General features: G+C 43.4%; 1 protein-coding gene across 1 annotated transcript in view; it reads right to left on the bottom strand.

Annotated features, from left to right (window-relative positions):
- The window catches only part of LOC119455662 (DNA polymerase epsilon catalytic subunit A-like), a 94153-nt gene that overhangs the window by 65946 nt on the left and 8566 nt on the right, over positions 1–19641 (bottom strand). The window contains exons 12-20 of the mRNA XM_049668934.1: positions 19120–19332; positions 17021–17128; positions 16546–16674; positions 15383–15485; positions 13810–13956; positions 10514–10659; positions 9214–9362; positions 8166–8258; positions 5249–5393 (exon numbers count right to left, since the gene is read on the bottom strand). Of these exons, the coding sequence (XP_049524891.1) occupies positions 5249–5393; positions 8166–8258; positions 9214–9362; positions 10514–10659; positions 13810–13956; positions 15383–15485; positions 16546–16674; positions 17021–17128; positions 19120–19332 (1233 nt within the window). The remainder of the gene's footprint in view (positions 1–5248; positions 5394–8165; positions 8259–9213; positions 9363–10513; positions 10660–13809; positions 13957–15382; positions 15486–16545; positions 16675–17020; positions 17129–19119; positions 19333–19641) is intronic.

Here is a 19641-nt window from a genome sequence, read left to right on the forward strand (position 1 = left end):
GGAGGTGCGGCAACGAAGCCTTGGCGTGACCCAACTTCTTAGGGCCCATTCACACTTGCGACTAGGCGAGGTCGCGCGACCAAGTTGGTCGCAAAGCGACCAGTCGCAAGTAGTCGCAAATGGTCGCTTTTCTCGAAATGCGACCGTTTCCGGCCAGTCGCTCACTGCTCGATTTCTCAGTCGCGCGACCACAGTCGCAGAACAGCTGAACCAATCAAATGCGAAGTAACAGGACGTCCGTATACGCTGACGCTTATTTTACGCAGCGATGACATTTCAAGCAGACGTGAACGGTATATCGTGATACATTTCGGTTTAGCGACTCGTCGGTCGCATTTGTAAGTGTGAACATCGTTCGTCTTGAGTAGTTTTCTGGTCGCCAGTCGCAATTGGTCGCGCGACCTCGCCTAGTCACAAGTGTGAATGGGCCCTTACACTTTTGCAAAGCCAGGCGAACCCACCACTGCCGTTTCCGAGGTTTTCTTATCTTCCGTTTATTCATTGTCCATTTCTAGAAAACAAGTAGGTAGAAGTATAAAAGCCATTTCTTCTTCCACTTCCATGGAAGACAATAGTTAGGCAGATTTCTCGTTGACGCTCCATAATTCTCCTCGCACGTGCACGGTATGTTGCAGAAGTCGTGGGGTGCTTTTCTCGTCGCGACGAGAGATTGGAAGCGTAGGTCTCACGTAGGACGCGCAGGCTTCGGCGAGCCTCAACACAAGGGCCAGCCCGGGTTTTAGCTTTGGTGTTCCCGTTGCCGCTTTCGTGTCCTGGAGGCGCCGAAAATAATACGAAATGATGAAATGTTATTACAACTTGTAAATAAAAGCTATTAAAGAAATATAATCACGCCTATAGGCAGCAACCTGTGACACAGCGCTACCGCGCCCGTGTGAGGAGAATTACAGAACGCCAACGAGGAACTTACCGAAGGTCGCAGATGACACGCGAAATTGCGCAAGATGATCACTTTTGATGGCGGGTGGGTCAGTGAATGAACATACCGCTCGAAATAATGCGATAATGAGCGCCACCACGCCGACAAACGTACGCAGACTAGATGGATGTGGACGAAAGCGGCAGCGCGGCCGCGGTGGTAGCAAAAGAAATGTGAACTTGGACATGCGCGGAAAAGATTTTCCGGCTGCTTTGGCCTCTCCACCCGCTTGCCGCTTCCCAAATGTGAACGTAGCCATAGTCTACAGCGCAAAACGTCTCTCGTTTGCGATTGCGCTCCTACGGAAGGCTGGTAGTTACTGTTGTGTTGCTGAATCCCAAACCAGCAATTACGAAAGGCTGGTAGTTGCTGTTGTGTTGTGGAATCCAAAACCAGCAATGTACAAACGAAAGGGTTGATGCCAGCAGTGAAATTCCACCGACTCGCAACAGAATGCACGAAACAGACAGCCGACAAGCATGGATTACTGCTGTGCGCAGTACAGCGTAAGTAAACTCTTGTTGCAGGCGCTGACAGTTCTCGTCGGAGTTCACGCGTCCTAAGAAATTGATTATGTGCACTATGCACTGAACAAGACCGGAGTTCATTACTGCATCACTAGTACACCAATCAGTCGAGATTCTGTGAGGTACAAGGCCACTTCCTGTTTGCACCGGCCTAAGTGAAGCAGAAATGACTCGCACCGACTACTTAAAATGCGTACACATGCCATAACTATGCAGTGCGGTGAAATATTCTGTACAATTCTGAATCTGTTGACGTAAAGGCAAATGACGGCTGCACGCTCGCACAGCGGAAGACACAGCGGCCCATGCACTTGCCGCAGGAAATGCAAGGCGACGAAAGCTTCGTAAAAAAAGCATTATTCGTTTTTGCGCGTATTTAAGTTTTCTAGCGCAAAGACGCAGCGAACAAGCTATTGCTATGGGAGTAGGTATAGCCTGGTAACACGTGCATTTTCACATGTATAGCGGTCCTTGACCTGTGAAACGCACTTCGCCCCGACGAGGACGACGCCATCTACGCTTAACGGAGATTAACAATTAATGATGTCTTCTCCGATCGGGCGGGTCGTCTCAATGATGCGTTTTCGAAGACTGGTCCATTCAGTGGCGCGATGAGAGACGGTTGCTCCAAACGCCCACTGTACCTGTCGTACTTACTGTATTTTACTGAGCTTACATTACTTTTTACTTAATTTCTTCACAAGCACACAGTGCCACACACACACGCGAGGGGGGGGGGGGTCCCATGTCTTTGATATACATGCATAGAGTGTGCTTAAACTACCGATACTTATTATCAAAGCAGACGCTTGCCCCCCCCCCCCCCCCCCGGTCGGGCCGATGAACCCCCCCCGACAAAAATTTCTGGCTACGCCCCTGTCATTGCAAGTAGAGTCGAATCCCCCTACAACGAATGCCGCTACAACGAAATTTCCGCCACAACGAAGATTTTCCGATTCCCCGTCAGCTGCCCATAGAAAGTAATACAAAAAAAGTATCTCCATAATGAAGGCATTTTATTCGGTATTTCCGCTTAAACGAACTTTTCGAGAACGACACTAGGACTAAATTGAAATTTGAACTGCCGAGTAGACAAATTAGAAGGCCCTTCCAAAGCTATGACGATCGTATGTCCGCTTGAACGAGGTTTTCGCGAACGAAATCAAGTTCAAAGTACCAAGTTAGGCCACTGCAATCCATGGCTACGCGTAGTCATCACGCGTCTGCGCGAGACTGCATGGGATCACCACAATCGCTGTCGTTTTCTGTGATGTATGTGTCCGGTCGAAATGGCTACGCCAACGAAGAAGCGTAAATTTCTCTCTTGAGAAGGCACATATGATCGCCGAGGCAGAAAGCGGAAGGAAAAAATTTCGCAGCTTTGCCCGAGACGCGAAACATCGATTGCAATAGCAGATTAGTAGACATCTATACGAACTAAGGATTGTAGTTTTATCGGCCGTATAAACTTGTAAACATTCGCTTACCAGCTAAATTACCAAGCACAGTGTCATGCGCGCACAGGTAACATGAACACATCTCATTCTATGACTGCGGAAACCCAGTGTCAACACGGTGGAATGAGAAAGCGCGATAGCAGCGAGCGAATCGACCTCCGTGCCGTCTCTCGCTTCAACGCGAACTAAACGTCGAAAGCACAACGCACACGACTCTTACCCACACTAGTTGCACTTTGCCCACATCGCAGATCGCTTTGAAGATGAGGACAGCGCGGGCGCGCACTTTGTGCACGGTGCAGATTGCTTTCAAGATACGGCGGCCACGCCGCAGGCGCTGTTTTCAACATGATGCCAACGTCTCGTCAGTCTGGGGAAAATGACAACCCGCTAGACACACTGACTCCGAGCGACTGCTTTGAAAGTAATGGATCCTTTTGACCTCGTCAAAGCTACAGAGCCCACGACAATGACATTGCGATGGCTCCTTTAATGGACTGTGTGACTCGCGTAATGCCTTTGCTTGTCGTGATGCGTAAGAAATCCAGGCTGACCGACTTCTGGAAATAAAACTTCCGGTAAGCGCAAGCTTGCCAAGTTTGCCGACTTTGTCATAAATATGCAATGAAATTGTTCAATTCAAACCGCTTAATTGCGACAGGTGCATGTGCCGCAAAATGAGTGTTTCACGATCGGCCTGGCATGCGCGTTGAGTTGGGCGTCGGCCGCAATGTACAAAAAATGCTGTAACAGCGGCGCGAAATGCATTCTCTCGTGAAGTTGACACTTTATGGACTGCCTTCGGTACGTCGCAGCCTTTGCCCCCAGGCTATCGCGAAGATTTCCCGGACGATGGTTTCGGTTTCGTTTGTGACTTTGCCATTTGGCGTACGTATATACATACTAATTTCTCGTTAACGAAGTTGTTCCACAACGAAATTTTTCGCGTGTCCCGTGAATTTCGTTGTAGCGGGACTCGACTGTAACACCACAATCAGGTATCCACAATGTGCTACACTCCACAAATTCCTTAAAATAGTTACTGGGTTACCAAGACACACATAGAAGCAAAAAAAAAATGCCCTTATTATAAGCTGATATCAGGTCTACTTCTGATGGATACTAATGAGAAAAATTACACCAGGCTAGGTTGCTAGCCTTCATTTTATTAAGCAACAAATATGATATCATAGATCATAGGCAGAGTAAACAAAAATTTAAGTAACACTCAAAGAGCAGACATTAATGCCCAATTCAATTAAGAATTTTCATACTGCAAGCAAATGTAGCATTTTTGTTTTGTTTCATTGCTCTCCTCTCAGTCCCAATAACACCACCCACCAGCATTCTGAGAGCTACGCTGCCATGTTTTGCACACAAAAGAAATTTAGGGAGGAGTTTAGCATTGAACTGTCACTGCAGATGCAATTAATTTCCACCAAATGAAGCACTGATAAGGTTTCAAACATACTATTGTTACAAGCGTGAAAGTCTTGTATGATTTGGGTATGTGCCGCAAGCAGTAGTGGGACACGGGGTACGAGAGGGCAGAAGAAGAAGACGTTCACCTAGCGATATTGATGCCGTTTGTGGTTTCATTCAATCAACAAAACGAATAAAATTTTAAATCCCACTTTTACAATTCTCTGAGAGATATTTCAGTTTTAATTCATGGCATTATTATAAATTATGCAGTTCAGGAAAATTAATCTGTCTGTTCTGATTACTAAATTGCACATTAACTGTAGTTTCAGAATCCATATCTAAAAGTTCAGGTGCTCTATTCTTGGCCAATCCCCCAAAGTGAGTACAAGCCATGTGCTGAGGACATCATCATCATCATCATCATGATAGCGGAACCTCAGCTGGCGCTCAAGACCAGTCGGTTGCGTCCCAATAAACCCTCTCTTCACGGAGAGTTACCGTAATAGAGGAGGTCGATCCCGACTTGCTCGAATGGAGTCCTTGGGGGTGGCACTATTAAGAACTGCTGTGTGTTTCTGAGTTCTTAACTATCACTCTTCGCCATTTACAGGTTGTGGGAACATGGGTTCTCGGACTCAGGCCGTGGCCCTCAAGGAAGACACTGAGACCACAAGGCTTAATCTTTTTCCCACAAAGCCAGGCTATGTCTGACCGCTGGGCGTTCCGAGCGTGCGCACGAAAGCTCGAACATGCCGCACACTACAGCCAGTCGTTCTCCCAACAGCCAGCGAGAGGTACCCCATAAGGTTTAGTAGTCATATATAAAGTGACAGTCAGTTTGCATGCATATTGATGGTGAAAAAGAAATCAGGCAGACGATAGCAGCAAGATTGGCATACCTGAACCATGATGTTGAGCACAGCACCAGGGTAAGAGATGGTGAGCTTTGGTTTCTTAGCATTGCTGGTTCGAATGACAAAATTCTCAGGGAAAGAAGCAGGGAGCACACACCAGATGCCATCAGTATCGAGCTCGAGAGGTCGCCTGCATGTGAAGCGAGCACATGCTTTAAGACGATGAAAAAAATAGCAGTTACCACTGAATAAAACCTTCCATGATGGCTCAGTTCCCAAAGCATTCCAATTACGGTCGAAAAAGCTTGTGGAGAGGGTTTCCACAGAAAGCTTGAAGAGAGTTAGTTTTCCACAACAACGCAATTTGAACTGTGATTAATGAAGACCATAATAGCATGCACAGAAAGTCATGAAACGCACAACAAATGCATCAACTGCTAGCTCACAATTTGTTAAAGGGGTCCTGAAGCACCTGTCGGGCTTGGTGAAATAACATAGGTAATCTGCGCTGCTGTGAACACCTCAGCCAAGTTTTGCTGTCTAACGCGGTGCGTGGGACTCGCAAGCGGATCGCAAAGTCACTTTTCTCTCAAGTGCTCTCTTTTCAACAGAAGTCATGTTCCTCACTCTTTTCTGGACGCTTTATTTCGTAATAAAGTGGATTCCCATACGCGGCTGCTATTGATAGCTGTGGTCGGATATGTAGCGTAGATACCGTAGCCACCGCCGGGTACCACCACAAGTCCACTGGCTAAGTGCACTGCGGCTCGCTGAGGACAACCGCGTTTGGCTTACATTTAGTGCATCGTAGGCACCAAAATCAGAAGTCGTGGCATCTACGTTAACATCCAGAATGAAATCTGAACTGCGCGACACGGTGACATTTAGAAGGTGGAGAGTTTTGGCCACGCCCCACTCCACCATAGCCTTCGCAGTGCAAGGTATTGAAGATGGAACGGGAGCACAGCAGGGGCTGTGTTTGATTTCCAATAACTCCTCTTCTACTGAATGTACTGCAGTACTATTTTCGGTGAAGTATTCCTTAAATAGCGTATTTTCACTTCAAATGCATTTCTCCACTTCGGTAAAAAGTGCTTCAGGACCCCTTTAAATTTTGAACGCAACACGGAGAAGACAGGGGTGTAAAATAAATGCACAAACTTCCCGTTGGCAATTCGTTAGGAACAGGGGTGTAAATAAAGGCACAAACTTCCCGTTGGCAATTCGTTGTATGACTTAAGAAAGGACACAAGGGAGACAAAGGATGCACAGCAAATTTGGCAATTCCCCAGCAATCTGTGCATTTGTTACGCATCCCATGCTCCCTTTCAGTCCAGTCCAATGTTTTTATGAGTACAACCTAGATTTCATGCTTTAGCATTCTGATGCTGAGCACAAGGTCGTGGATTCCATTCAACACAGCTGCCACAATCAAACACACTTTCTCCTTGACATATGCCCTTTAGTCCAATTGTGTGAACACATTAACTAAAAAACCACTGATTTTACTTTCTTGAAGTTAAATGGGAAGTTGGTCCTGATTCCTCTCTAAAAGGTGCTTAAAATGAGGGACAAGGCGAGAAAGGGGACAGGACACGTGCACACATGTCATGTGCTGTCTCCCCTCTTCCACTTGTCCCCCGTTTTACGTGCATTTAGTATTTTCTCCTTTTTTTTCATTTTTTTTTTCACGAAGTTGCGATAACAGTTTCCAGAATACTAGCATTTAACAGCAATGACAGCTCCACAAATGCAGTTAAAAGGTGTGTATAAAATTAGTGCTGTAAAAGAACAAAACATGCCAGCAGGACAACTATTCTTCACGGCCTGTGTGACATTGTTTGTTAGAGACGAGGTTCTCAAAGGCACGTAGCTAATGCAGTGCAATTCTCATTTTATGCTCTTTGTTGTCTCTGGTGTCATCTTCGCATGATGTCCCTTTCTTCGAATTTCCCAGATGAAATTAATGCCAACTCCATCCATTTTCAACTGGTAAGGGCGGTGGAGAGGAATGGTCAGGACCCATGATTTGATTTATTTATTCGTTGATTGATTGATTCCTTTTCATCCATTCATTGATTCATTCATTCATTCATTCGATTTAACATCCCAAGCAACACTCGGGCTATGAGAGGCACCGTAGTGAAGGGCTCAACAAATTAATTTTGACCACCTTGGTTTCATAGATGTCCACCTAAATCTAAGAACATGAGCATTTTTACATTACACGGCAATCGAAATGTAGCCAGCAATTGAACCCGTGACCTCATGCTCAGCAGCAGTACACCATAGTTACTGAGCCACGATGACAGGTTCATGATTTTAGAAACACTGGCATAGACTAAAAGGTACGGTGTAACTTTGCTGAAGCCATTCATCGTGCAAACTCTTGCAGTGAGCCTCTTTCATGAAAGGTAGCGCCCGCACTGGTTCCAGATATAACAAACTTTGCATGTTGACACTGCAGTAAAAAAAAAGGTGTTATGCTTTCATGCTCAGGAAGCCTAAGGAGGTGCACTTACATTTGAATCTTGACACAGTAAGGTCGGCACAGGTGAAAACAGTTGAACTTTGATATAATGAACATGGATATAACAAATATTGTATATGCAACAAAGGTATTTTCATGTTAGGTGCGGCTTCATTATAACAAGGTTCAACTGTAACAAATATTGTATATGCAACAAAGGTATTTTCATGTCAGGTGCGGCTTCATTATAACAAGGTTCAACTGTAACAAAAAATTGAAATATGCCATGGTACCACACCAATTGAAGTATGTGCAGTCGTTTTTCACCAGCTTTTGCATTGAACCTCCTTTCACCAGGTTAGTTCTCCCCATGAAGCCACCAAGTGCCCCACACAAAAAATAGCATAAGCAGCCTTTTTAGCCAAGTGAAAGGCCGGTTGAATTACAAGTTAGAGGCATATTATTCAATATAACAAAAATAGAAAAACCAACCCTATCTGCTCCACGAGCTCTCTAGCATGGGTGATAATTCCAGCTCCTGTGTGGCACACGATGCCAGCCATTTCCATGCTGTACCATCTTGCCCTAAAACCAAAACAGAGCATTAGAATTCATACCTGCAAACTATAGCACTATGGTAGAAAAGAAAAGATACACCATGCACTTACAATAATATATAGCACAGTGCACCAAGTAAGGTAATGAAAATTGAGTTAATGAAAAGCTCTTTTCAACACCAGAACAAAAAAAAAATATGTTATCTTAAATGCACACAGAGAACTCAGATTCTGTACTAACACAATATTCTATCTGCTGATCTGTAATTGCCAATTTCTTTCAGCTGTTTTCGATTTTGATAATACAATGAAATGCTCTTACCTGCATTTTCATGTAGCCCAATACTTAACATGCAGCCAATATACAAGCAAGTAAAAGAAGAAAAAATTCACAGAATAAAGCTTTCAGTCAAACCAACAATTTATGCCTCATTTACAATCGCAAAACACCAGACTGAGTCCGTCAGTCCTGATTTCATGACCTTTCACAATGACACTGAAATGAAAAACAACATAAAATCCCAACTAGGGCATTTTTCTGTTACCAGCAACTACGCAATACAAGGCCAGCATAACATGTCACCAATTTAACTAACTGTATGTGCTTGTAAACCACACAACATCTCCATGACATGCATGCATTTGTATATATATACATAATATACACTCTTAAAAAAGTTTGCACCCTTTGGGGTTTACCTTGTCGCACAACAATAATCATGTGCCTTGCTTGTGTTTCCTTTCTTGAAAACTCTGCACTCACTACTTTCCTGTCAAGAATGCTATGTCACGCTGATAATGCGCATGTCGTTCATGGCCTGGAAGTAGCGCACGCAGCACTAAAGAAAGGAAAGGCGCGCAATACAGATGACGATTATTGTTGTGGAACAAGATAAGCCCCAAAGATCGCAAACTTTTCTTAGAGTCTATGTATTACAACAAAAGTAAAATGTAAATAACAGCAGCGGTAGCATGCTTCTCACCCTTTTCTCATCACGTATCCATAGAAGGAATTGAGAATACACTTGTGAGCTAGTTGCAGTGAGTCATACAACACTTCCAGGTTTTTGGTTGACTTGATTTCAGCTGCATCCCCTTTCGAAACAGCTTCAGAGACTTTCTTTTTGGCAACCTATGAGAAAGAAATATATATGTACGAATTTTATTCTGCAATCCTGAGTGCACGGGTGCTTTCTTCATATGGCAGTCTAACCGCGACAAGTGCATTATGAAATAGTAACAGAGCAGAAGTAGAATGACATCTTGAAACAAGCAATGATATAGCACCCAATTTACTTTTGAATTTGAACAGATTTTATAAAGATTGGCTGTGACAGCACTATTCTGCCTTATAAGATGGATTTTTGGAAGAGGTAGAAATGACCTTCATGAGAAATCCCAATTTCCAGGTGGCTAATCATGAAGATTCACTAAATAACTTACTAGTTGAACCTCAATATAACAAACACAGATATACGAAAATGTTGAATATAACGAAGGAAATGTAGAATGTTTCTCGCTGATATCAGCGTGTAATGAATATATTCTTATGATGAATATTACATATTATGGTAATGACGAAAGGTATTTCTGCTTTAGCAGAAATACTAAAGCCAGCACCAAGCTTGAGATATCCATCCTCAAAATGTGTTATGAAATGCACTAGCGTTTCAGTAAATAGTTTCCAAAATGCATCCCTCTAACAGCTCAAGACGATCTTAACTGGAACACCAATGCATTGTTTAGTGGAATTCAGGACAGATATCTCGAAACTGATGCTAGTCTTCAGATTTCTGTTAAGCAGGCACGACTTCACTACAATGCAGATTTAATTTCGCAATTGCCATATGTGCCCTAAAAACAATAATTATAGAGTTGACTAATTAAGTATATGGACATAGCAATTGGTCATGCAAGTAATGTCTGCTTCTTCAATTAATCCATTTGAGCACACTGAACTGTGAATCCTATATATGCTTCATGCAATGTTTACAAAATTTGTTCAAACTAAAGGAAAAGAAAACAGTACTAAATTACAAGAGACAATACACACAAGAAAATAAATTAGGCTGCCTGAACAGATGGAATGTGAAGTTACGGCTTCAAAATATTACACGAACAAGGATTTTTCAAGCTATTTTGATGGCAGACTAAAACTGAGACAATTCTGCTGTAAGCATGCACGTAAAAAGAAAAGAAGCCCTCGCATAAAGAAGGCATAAGTAAAAAGGTGAGTGAATGAGCTATGGTTAACGACTAAAGCAAGGACTTGCAATAACAAACCTTTAGAAGCGCCTTAAATTCATAGCGGCGGTCACGGAAGTTTCGCACGGTATCAACGTAGAAAGAATTTTCCTTCTGACATATGGTTGTCTCCCGCACCTCTGTGCGTGTTATGTGCACTTTCTTGTAGGCCTTCCTGCAGTAGTCTAAAGAAGCAAACACGGACGAGAAAAACATGGAGCGCCAGTCAGCACAAATCTGTCTTTGCTTTTCTCGCTCACTACAACAATGCAAATGAGGAAAAGCGAGACATATCAGTGTCAGTTGAACTAAGTGCACAGCAAAGAATGAATAGGGACACTTTATGTGGTTACATGCCTTTTTGATCACAGCAATGGCATTCGTGATGATGGCTGTAACAAGCAAAAGCTCATGTTTCACTATAAACATAGTCATACAGCCACTGAGGAACACCTGGGGGATCGTCAGTGAATCATTTCGGTTTATTTGTTTTTATACTCTTACAGCCCAAAGGATTACAGAAAGGACCAGGGATGCTGATGTGGCCACTGCTAATGTTCTTGAAATATTTGCAACTACAAATAGCAGCAATGAAGGCACAAAGACAGTTCTCGTAATTAGCAGCAGCTATTGAAATGACGCAGTTTGTCAATGCATGTTGATCATTTTTTGTTTGCGTTATCTATTATCTTTCTTTTTGTTACTTTTGCCTGAATTAGGGCAAGTACCTAACCTAACCTGAGGGCGAAGAGAGATCTCTTTCTCTCTATCACTAGTTCAGAGAAATAAATGTTTATCTCTATCTCTCCCTCTTGCCTGAGAAGGGCATTTAGAATTTTAGGATAGTCAGCCCTAAAGAGGCCTACCTTCCCATGTTTCTGCATTTAAAATTAAAGACAAAAACTGTCAGCCCTTCCACTGGGGTGGAGATGGAAGACCAGCAAAGCTGTACTATGGTGGGAATTATGTACACTTAAATCTCGTTATAACGAAGTCGAACGGGCGCCGAATTTTTTTCGTTATAACCATTAGTTCGTTATAACCACTGACTAATTATTAAATGGCTAATTATTGTATGCGAGGGTGTACTCACTACAGCTAAGTCATCGCGGAGGTATTAGCTCCCGTCGCAGCTGAGTTGCTGTGTGTACAGCAAAGTGCTAATCGAAAAACGGCGAAAAACTGGGATCAAACACAAGAGCTGATTTTATTGCGCTCGACGCTAGCCGCGTAGCCTTTCATGTAGATGGCGTGAAAAAGTCTGTGATACTTCGCTGCTGCATCTTCCTCAAGCGAAAGATGGCCTTCTCTGCAGCAGCTGCTATCTCGAGACCATCTTCGCCGTCTTCATACCCGCCAAAGTCTCTGACTTTTCTCTGGAGTAGTGCCCCATTCACGGGCAAATTAGCAGCCCGTGCATCCAAAAACCACATGAACAGCGCCTCTTCCACTGCTTCAAAGGCAGGAGACCAAAGCTTCTTCCGTGTACCTTTTACGCTGCATGCAACAGCTTCAGTGATGACTTCCTTGCTGCTGAGAATTGTAGAAAGTGGGCTCGGCGCGATGCCGAAGTCCTTGGCCACTTGCGTTTTCTTCGTCCCTGATGCGACAGCTCTAACTATGGCTGCATTTTAATCCAGAGCGATAACTTTTCATTTTCGTTTCGAGCAGCTGCTACCGTCAGTCATTTTCCTGTCGTGTAACCGGCAACACGGCGTAAAAAGCAAACGGGCTGACCAACCTACGCCTTCTTCCGAAACAAAGCAAACGAGTGCGCATAGCACGCTAACAGAAGTTAGGCTTGGCCAGCTTGGCTTGGCTAGCTTGGTCCATTTAAACTGGTACATTAAGAGGCGCGCAAAGCGCCGTGCATTTTAATAAATCAGTATTTTTTGTGTAAAGCGGGCGGTTAATTGTCATTTTGGAACGAAAATTTTTCGTTATATCCCTTGATCAGTATAAAACATTTTCGTTAAAACTAAATTTTAAACACGTGGGTTTCTATGGGGACTTTCAAGGGGAATTAAGATTCTTTCGTTATATCCATTATTTCGTTATAAACCGTTTCGCTATAACGAGATTTAAGTGTATTTCCAATTATGACTATTAAGATGTGATGGTGTAATTGGTTATTTGAACTATTAAAGAATGAGAGATATATATGATCCGGTGGTTTTCATTTATTTAGTGACCACAGGGACCATGGCCTTATGGTTGCTACGGTACACCGCCATAGGGTGTACGGCAAAGGTTGGCACATTCTTCATAAACACGTCACCAACGCCACGCGCGTTTCAATGCGAACGCGGCACAAACGCCACCGCTGTCGACAACAGTTGTGCACGTTGTTTGTGTGACCGCACACAGTCGCTGTCAAAACGCTGGCTAGGTGAAAGAACAGCTAAACGCTGTTGTCGACACTGTTAGGGGAGAGGCGGGCGAGAGCCCAGAGAGAGTCGGCGGCAGAGGCCGGCAGGGCTGCGTGCATGCGCCGCAGTGGGAGAGCGGGCACACACACGCAGTCTAGGGTGCCTCGATGCCCTCCTCGCCCACCGCTCCCGTTCCACTGGGAAGTCGCGTTTGCTCTCCTGCCGTGTGTTCGATCCCCGTGAAAGCGCGCTTTCACTCGCACATACAGCATACGGCCAATGAGAGTTTCTTTTTCTTTTGCTGGACGCAACCATCAAAGAGTGAGCCCTTAACAGCTTCGCTGAAAAAAAAAAGCTGTTGTTGTTGCTGCTCTGCATTAGCTTTCCATATGGCATCAAAATATTAGTTATACTACGTGATTATGAAGCACTGTCTCTCACACGAAGTTAAAAAAAAAGAAGAGCGGTGATCCTGGTATAGCACGATAGCATTCCAATTTTGAAGACTGCTGCAAGGTGACATGTACACATACAGTCAACTTATATCATAATCAAGTGAGCAGGAAAATATGTTTTTAGAAACTGCATATTGATGGGTTGATTTTAGATTTTTCACTATAAGGTTGAGCAGAGAAAGTATAATTCAAACAGTTATCATAACAAGTAGCGTAATTAATATGGGCTGCACAATGGAAGAGGCAAGTGAACATTGGAAATTAAGTTAATTAAGTAGAAACTTGCAGACATGTTAGAAAAAAAAAGTTAGAAAAATATGTATGATCCAAGTGAGGCATCTACAATGACCTTCACTGATAATGCATATACAGGGTTACTCAAATGGACTATAGGTAAGTAACAATAACGTTACACTGAATAATAAGCCATCAGAGGAAAGCATGATTCCCACAAAAGTGGCAAACAATCTTCTACGTTGCCACATGAAAGTATGAGACAGAGTCACCTTACCAGCCAGCCGTTTCTTCTCAGCAGTGGCCCTTTCCTCACGAGACAGCTCATGGAATGCTCGGAACGGCATGCCTGGTTGAGCTGGAGGAAAACGTTCCGTCTCCAGCTGCTGCTGAATCCTCTGGAACTCTGCTCTGCTAGCAGGCACTGCGAATTCATATCAAGACACAGAAAAGGTAGGGCACAAGTACAAAAACAAAGACAGAAAATGGAGGAAGTATGTGGTACTCTGGCTTCATGCTGTTCAGATTTAGGTTGAAATAACTCTTTTCGTTGTTCGCTTGTTCATAGCAACTAACCGATTTTGAATACGAAGATGTTGCAATTTCATTTAGAGTGCAAAATAGTGACTGCAATAGCTAGTGTTACGCGAAATACGATCTCACATTGTTCCATGCAATACTTAGTTGCAGAAAATATTTGCAACTGCACATGAACAATCTGTTCTGATCAATCATAGACTTTCCCTTCCTTTTTTTTTCCCCCAGTCCTGTGCTTTACCTTATGCTTCCAGCTTCACTTAACTTTTACGACTTCAGTGCCATTTTATAACAGTACCATACACTGTAGCACATATTCCAACTGCTGTTTCATGGCCACTGCTGCTCTAAGTTCTTGCAATTTTTGGTGCAACGTGCCTTGGTAATGACAAAAATTCTGACCCTTACACTACTCACAACTCATAAGCAGCTTAAGTCACGTTCCCTTTTATTTTAACCCTGTAATGCTTAACATATCAAGAAAAATTTGAACAAATTGTTGACATTTATTTTTGGCCATGGAGAGTACATATGTAGAAGAAAAAAAAACTAAGAAATGTTTTTTTTTTCAGTTATAACCTAATTACTGTACTAATCACTTATGCAGTAATTCATTTGTTAATATATCTGCAGCTAAGACTTCACTCCAGCATATCAAAAATGCAGCTATGGGCTTTGGATTAAGTTTGCTGCGCATCAGCATCATCATTTGGAGGCATCAAACTCAGCACAGCATATATGATACATTGGGCATTACAGGGTTAACCCTGTTAGCTTCCCAGATTAGCTTCCCCTTGAAGTAATTCCACCCAAAGCGAGATTACCATGAATTGCAGTTCAGCCGGCTAAGCCACCATTTTCTGCATAGAGAACTTTATGACTTTACTGGCAACATAAAGCAGTGATATCAACAGTGGCTAATTCAAAAGTGACATCGTAGGGACAGTTGGCAGCCAAACATGTCAGTAGTCTCCCCAAGTGGGGACTGTTACTGTCTTGCTCAAGGAAGGCACGTGAAATACCCTGCGGCAGAAATTAGCCGGCACTCAATGTTCAGAGGTGGTCTCCCTCCCTAAGAATGACCGAGCCACTGCTGCCTACCTTCAGTTAACTGATGAGAATAATCAGTATATTTAGCATAATATGGCCTATGACGAACACAGGAGAGGGTCGTTTAGCATGACTTGGCCGATCACGAAGGGTCCAACAAAACAGTGTAGGGCAACTGCTCAGCAGCCTGCCATCATAGTTACAGACACGACAAGACCAAATAGCAGAGCTCTGTTTAGCTCGTAATAGAATTTGTGACTGACTGTACTCTCCCCTCCAGGTCCACGGCATGGATCTGCGGCAAGTGGCACCAGGTTTGTTGAAGTCGCAGGCAGCACAGTCGGCCTCGTCAACCATGGCTGATGGCTGGGTAATGAACAGCAATCACACGAAAAACATATGAAACCAAGAGCTTAAGATGCGGTGTAATGCTTTTATAAATAAAGGTGTAAGAAGCATTCATAAATAACAATAAGCAGTAGCTTTCGTTTGATGTGAGAAACTTGGAACAAGCAAGCACTGTTTACCATTAACAATTCTTGATTTTAACTTGTGACAACTTAAAAACTTGATGGAACTAATGATGTTCAACTTTTCTGGCTGACACATATACAACTGACATTTACAATGAATAAAACTGAGCTGCGCACATCACAAAATTTGAAACGATAGTGTTTTAAGGCAGAGATAATTTGGCAGTGATGAAGTAGCAAATAATAACTATACCAGTAATGTACTATTAGCACTGAGAAATGAATGTCTCTGTAGTAATGAACTTCAACAACATCAAAACTTCAAGAATCAGGCAAGTTTGCACTCGGTCGCGCAAAGCTTAGGCACAGCGAAGCTTACTGGCTGCTACTGCTAGGTATGAACTTGGTTGCTGCTAGGTCTTAACTTGGTTTAACTTAACTACGCATGTAGGAAGGTATTCTCGAGCGATCATTTTCGGAGGTACCTTCCCTTTCGCAACATTTCGCGTGACTAGTGCTGGACGCGTGGGCGCCTACGAGCGACAGCGTTCCTGGCATGCCACAAACGCAGGCAGGCTAACCAAGGTTGGCACAGTGCCAAGAACGCTGCTGCTTGCCGACGACGAACACAGTGGAGGCCAGCTACTCGATATCAATCGGCCAGCTTCGCTGTGTCTTGAGCTTTGCGCGGCCTAGTGCAAGCTTTCGCCTTTTTTTGTTTTGTTTTTTGTTTTTTCTCCTGGCTCAGCGCGCTGCGGAGAAAAGAGAGGCAGTAGTCGAAAAGGCAGGAAGCTAGTGAAGAGGAGACCGCGTGCGCATGCACGCGGTCTCCTCCTCCGGGTTGCCTATGGCTACTACGGCTACACACCACAAATTACGGCTGGCTTAAACAGCTTCACTGTTAAAACAACCTAGACTTCTTAAATGCCTGGAGATAATGATATAGATGTTACCTGAAGTCGATTGGTGAGGATAATGTTGGGATACATGGCACCAACATCAAGATGATAAATGATGGGCCTCTCTAGCCTTGCCGGAGTGTCCCGCAGTGATGCCAGTGCTGCCTTGATTTCTTCACACACCTTTCATGAAAATGAAGCAGAATTACATAAAATGTTAACACTGTTCAGTCTGTCAAGTACGGCAAATTGGGTAGGTTGATAGAATTTCATGGTGACAGATAAACAGTGCAAAAATCGACTTGGGAAGTTTGAAGTCAGCACTTGTTTTGTCCATTTTCTACCTGAATCTACATCCTTTCTAGCGCTGTTTATATGTCACTATGCTGTTCAGTCATTAAACTTGAATACACAGTCACAGGAATTAAGAAGTCTCTTCATTTAGATGCAGAATTTTGTTGGAACCATTTCAGACATGCTGTGGATAGCAACATGTAACTAATCTGGGATAATGGTAGTGTGCACTAACCTCCTCAAAGTTGAGGGCCTCGCTCAATGGCACTTTCTCTTCCACCTCAATGGCATGTTGCATTGTCTTTGGGACTGCGTCAATCAGCATTTGGAAAGCCTCAGGCACCTGGAACAATGGCATCAATGCTATCAATTAACATTTAGCTTGCCGTCTTGCTTTACTAAGATGACAACAGAGAGACAGATGTTTAAAATATAACTGCGACTCATTGCCCTGCTATCCATTCCCACACCAAAATCAGCCAGTGTAGCAGACAGTGGCCTTGATATCATAGCATTCTTAATATTTTTGCATTCTTCAGTACACTGCCATATTTCGGTACATGTCAAGGATAACCCAGACATTAACATTTCTGCAGAAGCTCCAGTCAAAGTTCATTCACTATGGCCCAAGATCTAATTGATAGTGAAGCAACCACAAGAATTCTCTAAAACTTCGTCACCATGACGGGCGAAATGATCCTTTTGTTCCTTAACATTTTCCTGTCCGCGCCTATTCCCATCGATAGCCAGCTATTGATGGTTACAAATTTGCATTTTGCCACTTTCCAAGTGCTCTGACAGTTAGCTCCATGCAGTGGGTCATTAAGGAACTATTTAGTAGTTAGTTTTGGTTTTCGTCTTTCTTTTTCTACTACGTGCAAATATTTAATGCGTCTTCGGAGAAGGGGCGTAGTCGGCGCGATGAGCGCTTGTAGTTTCCAAGATGGCGCCGGCGTTGCACGCCACCCTTGCACGGAAAGGTCGCTTTTTTGCCAATTCTAACGCATCTGCATGCAAGTTTTTGGAGTTTGGAAGCAGCATTGACACGGAAGACAACTTCGGTTCGTCAGATTTCCAAACAGAGTTTCGCTGACTTCGCCGAACCACATTAAAGCTGCCTTGCACCAATGTAGAGATATCCTGCGTATTTTAAAGGTCACAGTTCTTATCTGCAGGGCTTTAAAAACATTCGGCCTGGATCATTTGCTGGCGGCCGAGTTTCACACGAAAAGATGACTTGGAGTTGACCTTTGGTATTGCGCTAGTGCTAGTCACTTGGGTTAACGTTTTATTTTCCATCTCAACAAATTTTTCAACAACATAGAAAGATTATATTTGCTGGAATATTGTACTGGTCATTTACGTTGAAAATGCATATTCTGAAAATTTTTAAAGGTTTTTCTGTGCGAAGCAACAATGACATTTTTATATAACTTTTAATTTTTCTCTACAAAATTTTTGGTCAGATATTTCTTACAATTTGTTTTTAATAAACATGCTGTTTGGAGATAGTACGGCTGGAAAGAAAATTTCTTCTTCAATTTGATACTATGCACTTTAGTATCATGCATGCTCTGCAATAGGAAAAAAAGTACTTACTAGACTACCCAAGAACTGCTGCTTTTCCGGCATGCAGGAAACTTAAGTTTCTACTGTCCAGTCATACTGCAATAGCTTTTAGGCCAGCTGACAATTTAGCATCTGTGCTTAATAAACATTGATCGACTGATTAGTTGATCGATTACAAGTATACTCAAGGATAACTTTCTCTAGCCATAAAAGGTAAGATACGGAGTGCTACCAGAACAGTTCCACATTGTCATCAACGTTAAGCTGCAGAAGAGAAAACATAAACATTGTATTTACAAGATCAAAATAATACAAAGTACACCACTAAGTGGTCAGTCTGACCTCTTTTTCTGCTTTTCTCTTCCACATTCGGGCAAATGCGAAACCGTCACATATGGAAGCTACACTGATTCAGTATGTGTTCCAGGAAGCGAGAAGTGCTGTCAAACTCTGCCGGAATACTTGGCTCAGTGGTGCATAGGCTCCGACCCTGTAGCTTTCGCTTCATTGCCACAGAATGTATTCTTCACATACTTCAGGGCACATTGAAATGCAGGAAGAATACAATTGCAAGTTGGTGTTCTTTGCTGAACATGGGCAGGATACATATTTCATGCCATTAAATGCGTGATAGCGTTTCACCTAGCGACCTCTCTAAACATTTTCACACACTGTAGCATAATGCCGACCATACCAATGCACAACTAGTGGCAAGAAGTCGCCTGCCCAAGACTAGTAACCAACAAAGCTTTTGTTCTCACTGACCAGGCGAAAACGGCAAGGTAGGTCTGCTCGAAAGACACCTGACTCGAGTGCTTCGACGTGGCCACCGACGTAGGTTTCCTGGTCAAGCACATGGCCATCGTCTGTCAGCTTGTTAAAGATGGCTTCTTGCTTGTTGGGAAAGATGATGTTGGCATGAAACGCCCGCACCATCAGCAGCGCCTCACACAGTGTGCCAGACCCCTTGCGCAGAACCTGTGCAGCATGACAGAACGAAAATGTAATGACGTGAAACCATCCTGGTAGTTTCTGACCTAACACTCAGCATTCTTGGATAATAACTATTATTTACTTACAACATTCCACAGCCACAGTTTGGATATGAGGGACACCATAAGGGAGAGCTCCAAATTAATATGGACCAGCTGTGGTTATTGCACAGTTATATCTCAGTACATGAGTGATTTTGCATTCTGTCTACATTAGAATGTGGCTACTCCAGCTAGGAATCAATCCCTCAACTTCGTACTCAGCAGCAAAAGCATTTTTTTTTTGGGGGGGGGC

This window comes from Dermacentor silvarum, chromosome 6, assembly GCF_013339745.2.
Source record: "Dermacentor silvarum isolate Dsil-2018 chromosome 6, BIME_Dsil_1.4, whole genome shotgun sequence".
Lineage (NCBI taxonomy): Eukaryota > Metazoa > Arthropoda > Arachnida > Ixodida > Ixodidae > Dermacentor > Dermacentor silvarum.